At 36.6% G+C, this 11,921-nt stretch overlaps 1 protein-coding gene across 3 annotated transcripts; it reads left to right on the top strand.

Annotated features, from left to right (window-relative positions):
- Positions 1 to 1,647: 1,647 nt before the first annotated feature.
- LOC103716460 (pentatricopeptide repeat-containing protein At5g65560) lies at positions 1,648 to 6,637 on the top strand. 3 transcript variants are annotated; one of them, XM_039130375.1, is made up of 4 exons: positions 1,648 to 4,515; positions 4,587 to 4,654; positions 4,763 to 4,848; positions 6,011 to 6,637. In XM_039130375.1, exon 1 carries the CDS (start codon positions 1,669 to 1,671, stop codon positions 4,378 to 4,380), a length of 2,712 nt encoding a protein of 903 aa, XP_038986303.1. In that variant the 5' UTR covers positions 1,648 to 1,668; the 3' UTR covers positions 4,381 to 4,515; positions 4,587 to 4,654; positions 4,763 to 4,848; positions 6,011 to 6,637. The 3 variants fall into 3 exon arrangements, with proteins under 3 accessions (XP_038986303.1, XP_038986304.1, XP_008802687.2); XM_039130376.1 differs by having other exon boundaries at positions 1,648 to 4,433; XM_008804465.4 differs by having other exon boundaries at positions 1,648 to 4,654.
- The last annotated feature ends 5,284 nt before the right edge of the window (positions 6,638 to 11,921 follow it).

An 11,921-nucleotide genomic window follows, 5' to 3' on the forward strand; every position in this document is an offset into this window, starting at 1 on the left:
TAGGTTCTCATCTTCTCCATGGAAAATATTTTTGGGAGCAAGAGGAGAAAGGTTTTTTAAAGACAATAGGACTGTCATAATAGGATCGTTACAAGGTGGAAGGAGGAACAGAAATAGATAAAGAATCGGGCACCGCTTGAAGGCCTCGTAATTTGTGCAAGCAAGTTTGACCATGAATGGTGCAGACATGTATTTGGAAAAAGAAACAAAGTTTCTGTTCAACAAATACAAATCCCAGCGATTACAAAGCAAACACATAAATCAAAGCAATTATTTTTGCCACTAAACTCAAACATCAAATTTGGAACAACACAGAAATAAACAAATATTGCATCCAGGAACAAAAATGAGATACACCAGAAATAAAGAATAACGTAAAATGATGTGGAAGAAGAACTCTAGAAATAACAAATCAGAGAAGCCAATGTTTCAGAAATCTATAAGATGCCTCTTTTCTCTTCAACCATATATTTATAAAATCCTATTCAAGATTGATCGCCAAAATAATATTAATGCAACTATCATGGGTGATGGATTGGAAGCCTACACATCAATTCCCTTTGTCGAAAGAATTCATCGAGGGAGAATTAGGATGGCGGTGAGGATTTTAATGATGCCCGAAGAGGCCCAAGCCAGCTTTGCTGTAGAGATCACGTCTCTACAAAATATTGAAAAGTTCAGACATTTTGAAATTTATGAGGTAGCATGCTCAATTTTTCATATAATGATGTAGATTTTTTTGAATTTCCATTTAATAGATATAATGAATTAAATAACTATCACTATTTACTGGTTATCTTTATTAAATTATTGCATCACATGTTTCATTTTTAAATAAATAAATAATTTATATTTTTAAAATGACTTTTATTATTGCCCTTGCATAACAACTATTGTAACAAGAACATATCAAAACTATAATAGCTATCATAAGCCTCACTCTGCATTATTATAGATTTTAGAGTTTTGATAGTAGAGCTAATAAAAAGCTGTTTGCTATTATTAAACTTTAACATCTATTTGCTAACTAAACTGAGAAAGTACTTTGAGTAACAAAAAATGACAATAAAAGATATTGCATATTGCTTTCAATTATCTAACTATTTGCACTATCAAAATCTTTTAATTTTAATATTATAATAAACTAATATAATAATATTAATTATTATTATATTATTATACTATCAAAAAATATTAATGCAAAAATATTATTAATTTATAATTTATTTTTTATATTTTAATCTAAATAATATAAAAATCATGTAATTATTTTTTATTGGTAATTACGAAGTAACAACAAAAAAAACGTAATAACAAGTACATGCCCCTCATTCTAATAGCAATATAAATGCTTCATTTATCTAGATACAAAATGACAATAAAATCGTTCATATATCCACAGTCAACAATAACATAAATATTCATTAATATTTTTTAATATCCATATTACAGGCATTAAAAACACCAACTTAAGCAATTGTGAACAAAAAGAATTTTAAATTATTTTATTAAATTTTATTATTCTTGAATAAGCTTTTGTCTTTCTTTTTTTTGGTACATCCCAAGTAGAATTTTGCCTAAAAGTAGAATTTTTTCGAATCCTCTCCCACTCCTTTGCCCCACAGTAACATTAACAGGAGGAAACAACCCAAAGACGATGAGAAGAAGATGGACGTCCCTCCTCCCCAAACCCGCAGTCTCCTCCCCCTCTCCCCTCCACCTCCTCGTCCGCCCCTCTTCTTCCTCCCCCTCCCCTCTCCCTCCATCGCCACCCCTCCACCCCGACCCCTGCACCGAGTTCTCCGCCCTCCTCTCTCGCCCAGGCTGGCCCCAGAGCCCCGCCCTCCAAGCCCTGGCCCCCTCGCTCACCCCGCGCCTCGTCTCCGACCTCCTCCTGACCCTCCCCCTCGACCCCCCACCGCCCTCGCCTTCTTCCGCTGGGCCTCCCGCCGCCCCGGCTACCGCCACTCCGCCTGCTGCTACGCCTCCCTCCTCGCCCTCCTCCTCCGATCCAATTCCTTCCGCCTCGTCACCACCACCATCACGTCCATGATCAGATCATCCGGTTCCGTGGACGAGATGCGCTCCGCCCTCGACGTCTTCCGCTCCATCAGTCGGGAAGCCGGCGCCGGCGGTGGTGGCACGGCATTCAGGCTCGGTCTCCGATGCTACAACACGCTGTTGCTGGCGCTGGCGAGGTTCGGGATGGTTGATGACATGAAATATTTGTATATGGAGATGCGGAAAGCTGGTGTCTTGCCGAACCTTCCGACTTACAATGCGATGATCAGTGGCTGCTGCCGGTTGGGGGACGTTGCCGCGGCAAAGCTGTACCTAAGCTCTTTGGTGCATGCGGGGCTGAGACCGGATAAGTTTACGTATGATTCATTGATGCTGGGGCACTGCAGGAGTAAGGATGTGGACGGTGCCGTCAAGGTGTTTGAGGTTATGCGGCAGAAGGGGTGTCAGAGGGATGAGGTCTCATACACCATTCTTATCCATGGGCTCTGTGAGGCTGGGAGAATGGATGAGGCTTTGGCGCTGTTCTCAGAGATAGAGGAAGATGGGTGCCGTCGGGATGCACATACGTATACGGTCTTGATAAAGGCATTATGTGGGTTGGGGAGGAGGGAAGAGGGGTTCAGTTTGTTTCAGGAGATGGAGGAGAAGGGCTGCAAGCCAAATATTTACACTTACACGGTGGTGATCGGTTGCCTGTGTAAGGAGAAGAGGCTTGAGGATGCAGAGGTTATGTTGAACAAGATGTTCGAGAAGGGTTTGGCTCCCAATGTCGTGACTTACGCTGTTCTGATTGATGGGTATTGCAAGAGTGGGAAGATTGATGCTGCTTTTGGAGTTTTAGAATTGGAGTCGAATGGGTGTAAGCCGAATGCATGGACTTACAATGAACTAATATATGGGTTTTGTCGGGAGAGAAAAGTTCACAAGGCAATGATTTTGTTTAGTAAAATGCTTGAGAATGGCTTGTCTCCAGATGTTGTTACGTACAACACGTTGATTCAAGGGCAATGCATGGAGGGTCATATAGATAGCGCCTTTAGGTTGCTTGATCTGATGGAAAGGAATGATGTGGTCCCTGACCAACATACATACACTATTTTAATTGGTGCCCTTTGCAACGAGGGGAAAGTTGAAGAAGCTCACTCTCTCTTTGAGTCTCTCGAAGATAAAGGTGTAAAGGTGGATGATGTGATGTACAATGCACTAATAGATGGGCAATGTAAGGTGGGAAGGATTGATAATGCTCGTGTGCTTCTAGAGAAAATGGTCTCCAGGAACTGCTTGCCAAACTCTTACAGTTACAGTCCGCTGATGGATTGTTTATGTAGAGAAAAACGATGGCAGGATGCCTTGTTATTGCTAGATGAAATGTTGGAAAAGGGTGTACAACCCACAACCGTTACTTATACAAGTATTATTGACAACATGTTGAAAGAAGGAGAATATGAGCTGGCTAAGATGATTTTGGATCGTATGGCTTTGTCAGGGTATGGGCCTGATGCATTCACTTATACTGCAATTCTTCATGCCTATTGCAGCGAAGGAAGGCTAGTAGAGGCACAAAATGTGATGGTAGAGATGAATAAACAAGGGGTTGTTCCTGATTTGGTGACTTATAATACTTTGATTGATGGGTGTGGTAGTATGGGACAGATGGATCATGCTTTCTCGGCTCTCAAGCACATGATTGATTCTGGATGTATGCCCAATAACCGGACTTACTCTAATTTACTCAAACATATGTTCAGAAGGAAGCAGGAAAGTACTATCTCTTCTGACAATGGTGATCTGTGGAAGATTGTAGGGATTGATACTGTCTTTGAGCTTTTGGAGGGGATGGCAAGACATGGTGTCACTCCTAGTATCAACACGTACACAGCCCTCATGTCAGGATTCTGTGAAGAGAAGCGGTTCGAAGAAGCAAATCTGTTGCTCTCTAATATGAAAGAGAGATGTATATCTCCCAATGAAGATATTTATACCTCTCTTGTCAATTGTTTCTGCAAGTTACAAAAATACTCAGAAGCATTGGAACTTATTGATTCCATGAAAGAATATGGTTATCTACCAGAATTGGAGTCATACCAGCTTTTTCTTTCCGGGCTCTGTGATGAAGGGAAATTCGATAAAGCTAAATTTATTTTTTGCAAAACTCTTTGCGGGGGTTACAATTGTGATGAAATTGCCTGGAAAATTCTTATTGATGGCCTGCTAAGAAAGGGCCATGTGGATGCCTGTTCCGAGATGTTATCGATCATGGAGGAAAGGAATCGCTCTCCAAGTCTTCAAACATATGCTATGCTGATCAAAGAATTTCCTGATAGAGCAAATTGGCAACAAAAGCAAAGTCAAGTTTGATCTTTGCTAGCTGACTATCTCCTTCATTAAGATTCTCATGCCATCTTGAAAAGGTGAATATATTATTTTTGGTTTCAAACATCTGGTTTTCTGGGAAAAGAGGGACTCAGCATTTTTGCAAAGATCATGATGAAGGTAAGAATGAGTCATAATTTGATTCATTTTCTTTGTACAAGATTATAACTTGTGCTTTTTCTAAACCTTAGCCGGAGCTTCTTACACCAAAACCTGGTGCAACTGTTCCTAGTTGGTGGATTAACTGGACTGCATTCCTGTATGTTCTGCCTCAATCATTTTAAATCTTAGACCTCGACTCATTGCAAAGCCTTGTAATCTCATTTTGCTTAATACTAATGAACAATTTAAACTTTTTTATTTGTAGGATCCAATACTCATATTGGCTGAACGCGCACTAGCAATTTAGTTAGGAATTTACTTTATGGTCTACTTTCAAGTACAGTGACAGTGGTAAGAATTATTCCTTTCTACAGTTTTTGACATGTCATATAAGATTTAAGGGTTGTTCTTTATTGTGTAATTTACTTTAGACAACACAGCTGATTACTTTTATGCAATGAAATTTTCTTATGCTCCGTGTAAATTCATTTCAAAGCCAAGCTCACTGAGGATTAAACTCCACTAAGTTAATATTTCAAAAGTGTCTTTCTGGACTCCGTGGCTCAATTTGGTAAACTGGTTTGTATAGCAGAAGGCAAGGTTCTGTTGTCTTGGCGGATCAAGCTGTGAAAAGAATACTTCTAGTCTTTGCATGATTAAGGAAATGGATGAAAAGTACTTGTTTAAACAGTATAATGGCAACAACTTGAATTTCAGAGAAGTTTGTCACTAAACAGGAACATTGAAAATAATGGCCAGTTGCTCATGCTTGAAATGGAGTTCATGCTTAACACTTCTTCATTTAATGCAGCCATTAGGTTTATAACATATCAAGTTTTCATTTTATTAATCTAGATGAGAGTAATATGCTGGCAACAGCTTGAATTTCAGAGACGGCCCAGTTTTCACTAAACAAGAACATTGAAGATAAGGGTCAGTTGCTTATACTCGAAAAGGAGTTCATGCCATATAAATCTTACATTTGACACAGATCATTAAGTTTCTAAAGTACCAGTTTTGGTTATCTCAATCAGAATAGAATATACTTCAGTTACGATAGAAAGATATTAATTCTGAAATGTCAAATGATGCTACTTCTTGGCACATTTTTTTATCTGATTTAATTACTTGTGCGTGTGACCTATTGACGGTAAACTTGTGTTCATGATTTCCACTTCTTACTATTTATTCTGCTATTTGTAATGTTCTGTTATTATGTATGTGTGGTGTAACTCATAAATGGATCTCTTATCATATATACGAGTCAAACTCATCATAAGATTTTTGGCATTAAGCTTAAGTTCCTTGTAGATATTGTTAACCTTTGATTAGTTTTTTTTCCGAGCATATACACTGGGAGGAGCAGTGTAATTTAAAATATCTGGTACAAGAGAATAGTCAATAGTGGAAATGAATTTGATATAAGATGCCTTGTTAATTTTAAATGAAACATAATTTAAAAAGGGGCCTAAAAGATACATGGATAACCTATAACTTTCTTCTTGTATAGCAGGTTTGGATCCTCTAACAAGTTGATACAAATCTTCAAGTTGTAAAATGTTCCCCAATGGTGTTCAAGATGCAACAAGTTTTACAGCCATTTCATTCAATTAAGGATTGAATTTGTTTATGAATATCAAGATTTCAAAGACCAAGGTATTTCAAATGGCTAACCTTGATGCATGAAATAAATACAAATGAATCTTCAAGTGGCAGCGCTAGCTGTATCAGCAGTGAAGGATGTTTTTGTTAGAATGGTTTAGCGGGAAACACTGCAAATCAACTATCCATTTGCTGTGCACCATTGCTGGAGGACTTGGATTAACAATATTTGCAGGTGTGTGAAGTTTGCACTGCTGGTCTTCAGGCATGTCTGCGGAGAAATTAATATAGGAGCAGATTCAGATACTCATCTTGCCGTGACTGCAATAAGAGTAATATCATTTGATATGCATGCCAACATGCTTTTGGCTGTTGATCGATCTAATTATATAGATGCCTGATTATGCTTCTTTTAGCAAAAGTAAACAAATTATGTGAAATAACTATTGTAAAGTAATTTTGCTCAGGGGAAACCTACTTTGAGGTAATTGTTGAATGCAATAAAGATCATCGGTGTTTCTACAAAAGGATTGCATTTCAGTTAGATTCTGGCCTCATGTATGAACACTATTCTTCATCATACCTTGTCCTCTTTCTTCTTCGGCTGTATTTCTAAGCCTATGGATTTTTTTTTTTTTGTGTGTGTGTGTGTGTCTCTTTTCAGAACTCTTAGGTGATGGGCTGCACCAAGTGCGAGGGCCTTTCCTCATATGCCCCTAACCTTCTAATCATAGTGAAGGTGGGATTTGAAACAGGTCCTCTAGCTACAACTACCAGAATTCTACAAGCTTAGCAAGCTAGCACTTTTCCATCGAATTCTGAGTGATATCTCAAGCTCTTGATTTTATGAAACTTAAATAGTAACATGAAAGGAAAATATATATACATACACGACGGTCTTATAATTTTCATGGCAGGCCTCTCTTTTTACTTAGTCTCTCTTAACAAATAATTCGATAGCAATTTTTGGAGGGTAGACATCAATTTCAGATTCACTTTCAAATTCGCTTGGTCCTTCTATAGGACCCCACTAACTAAACATTTTACTTCATAGGTACCTATTTTTAGAAAGAAGTCATAGATGGTAATAATTAGGGCAGAATATAAGTAAGGCTTAGTGCATGAATCATTTATTAAACCCAGGAATTAAAACAGATTTTTAGAAAGTTTTTAAATTATACAAAATTTTAAAGCTCATTTCAGTTAACACGAGGATTTATAAGTAGTTTAAGCTCAAAATAGGGACTGGGATAAATTTCTCCTAACAAAACTCCCTATGAAATAAAGTCGGGAAATTTATGACGGTTTATACGAACCCGGTTTGTAACCTGGAGACTAATACATAATTTTTGATTTAACCAGGGGCTTATAAGGAATCTTTCCACCAATCTAAAACCAAAATTTCTTCGGCGCTCCTCCAGCAAAGGACAATGGGAGATGGGATTGCTCCACGACCGTATCATTCTTGAGGGAAACTCTGCGATAGTGATCGAGAGAATCCAGAGTCTTAGGAGTGCTATTAGGAGGAAGAGATTGCTCCATGACATTTGTCGTCTCTTAGACGAATGTGGTGCTTCTCGGACAACCTATGTGTTTAGAGAGACCAACGGTATGGTGGATTGAGTGGCGTCCTATGTAGCTCATCACTTCGGAGATTTTATTTGGAAGAACTATTACTCTATTTTAGCTCTGCTGTATGTCTTTTATTGTTTCATTCTTTGAGCTGTACTCACATTCGTTATATGTTTGCCGCTTGTAAAAATAAAATAAAAAAAAGAAAAGAAAAAGGAAAGGGAAGGAAAGGAAAGGAAAGGAAAGAGGGAAGAATGAGAGAGAGAAAAAAAAAAGAAAAAAAAAAAAGAAAAAGGGGGACGATGGGGTTCCATCCCTTCTTCCCGTCCCCCGTCCTCGTCTGCTTCCCCCTTGATCTTCCTCCATGTCCTCGAATCCACAGTATCCTGTCAAGCTGGGAGGCAGCTCGAGGAGCCATTCCCTTCTCTAGTTTCGACTACATCACCGATGGGGAGCCTACTTCACAAGCCTCTCAAACCATTGGAGGAGAAAAAGCACTCGCCGATGAGCACGGCCACAGCTATCGTTCAATTCTAATGAGGAGATCTCAGAAGCACCCAAACTCGGCGATGGGGGAGCAGGCACCATCGTCCGAGGTGGAGCGGTGGCGCCGGCAGACGTCCTGCCGCCGCCTACGGCGGAGGAGAAGGCCACCAAGCCCAGTCTCGTCATAGGTCCCGTTGAGCCATCGCCTTGCGATGCACAAGCGAGATTGGACTTGGTGTGGGCCAAACGTTATAGTATAATTATGATATAATTCTTTTCTTCCCACAACCAAAATCAATTTTAGTTCAATGAACCTAAAACTTTATAGTATATTAGAGAAATTTTAACTTGATAGAAAGTAATCACTATATATTGCTATGTTTTTTTTAAAGCTATCTTGTTTGGTCTTTCAATTGGTTAAATCATGTTTACTGTTACTTCTATAATGATATTGTTCACCAAATATTTATAATCCATCTCATTTAATTTTTAAATATTAATTATTCATTTTTATTGAAATAATTTAATAAAGCATAATGAACATTATAAAGCAAAATATTTTAAATTAAATGCCTTTGATGATTTTAAGAAATAATTTTAAACATAAATTATTTCAAGTAAAACACTTAATGTGTTGAATTATTTTACTCATTTTTTGATAACATGTATTGGTCTAGCTATTGGATTAATGTCCATTAAGGATTTAAATTGCAATACCGGGAGATGAAAAAATAAGTTATCATTGTAAAATGCTGGTCATTTTGTCAAATTTGCAATAACTGTTCAATATAGGTTATATCATCACCACTTCCCATCCCTCTTGTCATAAGAGACAAATCGGCCATGTATTTGTGATTTTAAATAGAAAAATTATACGGCACAATATAGAAATCTAAAACCAACAAAGGATAAAAGATGATGTTAAGGATGAAATATAACAAACAATTAAGATGCATTTGAAGCCCTGCATGCCAAAATCATTAGATAGTCTCTATGGTTGAGGTTTTCCTCATTACTGGGGATTTTCTCAAGTAAACTTGCTAATGGCTTTGTACACAATTTAGAATTTGGCAATAGATCTAAACTTGTAAAGGAGAAGTATTGTGTGGGGAGGCTTATTACAATAACTATCATGAGAAAACAAGTTGGCCTACATGGTTTGCTACTTCGCTTACATTTTGGTGTCAAAAGAATGCCTATAAATAAAATGATCTGTAGTGATAATATTTATTACAATACCTTTAATGTTAATTACATCATAAAACAAGATTTAGTTGTTGAGTGTACTCTTAAGAAATAGCAGGAACTCAGAACTTTAAATTTAAAAAGTAGATAGATTTTTGATTTGTGGAATAAGTTTATATTGAATCTTAAGCTTAAATAAGTGCTGCATGATATTGCTAATATAATCATAATAAATATCATATTTTCGCTAAATCTTTGATAATTGACCAAATATATTAAGATACATGTGACTATTGTTATTGATTGAATGAAAAGGCCAAAAACATGGTTAACAGCTAGATCAGTAATTCATAGTCATTTGCTTTGTTTCTTATTCTATTGACTTGGATCCTAATGTTTAAAAATAAAATTTGTTCTTGTAAGGAGACCTCTCATTATAATGGTCATGATTCTTATCATCAATTTCTTTTGCATCCCTTATTCTATGCATTTATTGAAGCTGGTAATTGATGTTAGAAAATATTACTTTTTGTTAAATGTATAAATCCCAAGTTCCAATGTATGATAAAAAAAATTATTATGGATTATAAATACGTTAAGAGGAGCTCTAATTTCCACCAGTTCAGTGCCATGAGTCTCGCATTATATCATTCTAATAGAGAATTAGCAATTGAGCTCCAACAATCCCAACCAATAGAACTTCTATAGTTGGCACCACTTTGCACTCTTATCATCTTTGTTATACAATTTCCAAGCCATCACTTGCAACTAGTATTGTGGATTTTCTAATTTGAATGTTCTAGATGCTTATTGAGATCAAGGATGGTATGGCAGTTGGTTTTGGTGGAGGTATAAGAGGGCTGGAGACTTTGAGTTGGAAGGGTAGGAAGTACTAATTTTGGTTTCATATATTAATATTGGCTAAGTTGATGCATGCTCTTTTATGAATAACTTTTGAAGACAATCAATTTATTAATGGCAACAAGGAACATCTTATTAGATAAAAAAATATTATTTTTACCACAAATCATTTATTTGGTTATTAAAGGATAGACTGATCACCTTATTGACTTCATTTGTCTCTAAATTATTATAAAATCTATCTAGACATGCGGTTGAAGGAGGAATTTAAAGCCCTATATAGGGTAGCTTTAGAATTAAGAGATCCCTAGACCTAATGCTAAATGAGCCTTAATTTTTCTTAAATTCTAACATGATAGAGCTTATCTATATTCTTTAACCATGGCTTCTTCAGATGACAAGGTGTTAAGCTAAAAGGAAGGAAGAAGGTTCTTACAAAAAAGGTGGAAAACCTAAAGGTTTGCATTTAAAGACATTTAAAAGAGTGAAGATTAGGAGAGAAGAGAGAGAATCGAGTTCCTAGCACTTGAGTGGATTACATGGATTGTAAGGTTTGGTTTCTTTTCATGAATAAAGAGTTCTATATAGAGAGATTCATGGGTTAAGCCGAATACTTTTATAAGTAGTAAGCTAAGGAAAAAAATTCATAAGTATGGACATGATTTGGTTTTCTAGAAAAAATAGAAGGTCTAATAATAAAAAAAGTTTTATAAGATAAAAGTGCATAAGTAAAAAGATAATAAGATGGTAGAATGTATAGATGGATGAAAGAATGATCATAGTAGCCATGCACACAAGGAGGAGGTTGTATGGCTACTGTTGACTCATGTGAATTGAAACATGGATACGAGGGGTTGATATCTTGGCTACGTTGACCCTAGAGGTAAGACTATATAGCTTCTAGAAGGATGAAGGGACCAAGGAGTAAAAGGATGTATGAATTATATGGGAACAACTGATCAAAAGAATAAGCAGGAGCAAATAGAAGAAGGGACAAAATGCATATATGGAATAAGGTGAGAATGAATAATGGTACTGTGATAGCAATGGGTAGAGACTAGTGTAGAAAATGGGTATAGGGTTGCTGGGATTGTTAGAAAATTTTATTATTTTCTCGTGGAAAAGGTTCAAATCTTTAAATCCATTATTTTAATCATCCCGCTTTGGATGTTTAAATGTAAATACACTTGCATCTGTTGACATCTATGAGTTCTAGGCTCAGTTTAGCCTTATGGGTGTTTGAGCACATGCTCGCTCGCTCCAAATTTTTCTTACTCCTTTTTCAAAATTTTTCTTTAATATTTTTTTCCTACTTCCTTTTTTTAAGCAATTGAAGGAGTACGTTGGGTCAGATTTTGATGCGATCATATTCTTGATAGAAGGATGTGGGCTGAGCCAGGTTTCTTATATATTAAGGATGATCTTGCCATATAGTTGCATGAGAGGACTAAATTTATTCTTAGGATAGTGTTTCATATGCCTTATTCCATGCATGCCTCTCTCATTCTTATATTACTTAAATTTTGAAATTATTCGACATGCTTTGATTTTTTTTTTTTGTTGAATGAAATTATTAGCGATTTGAATGTAATCTTTGAAAATAGTTCCAACAAAATGTAGGTTAGAATATGAAAATAATCAAGTTGTGTGCTAGCATATGAAAATAGGATCCCTAATTCAGTTTCTTATGGACCAATGAGCTTTCTAACTCTGAAATG

Source organism: Phoenix dactylifera, chromosome 1 (assembly GCF_009389715.1).
Source record: "Phoenix dactylifera cultivar Barhee BC4 chromosome 1, palm_55x_up_171113_PBpolish2nd_filt_p, whole genome shotgun sequence".
NCBI classification, from domain to species: domain Eukaryota; kingdom Viridiplantae; phylum Streptophyta; class Magnoliopsida; order Arecales; family Arecaceae; genus Phoenix; species Phoenix dactylifera.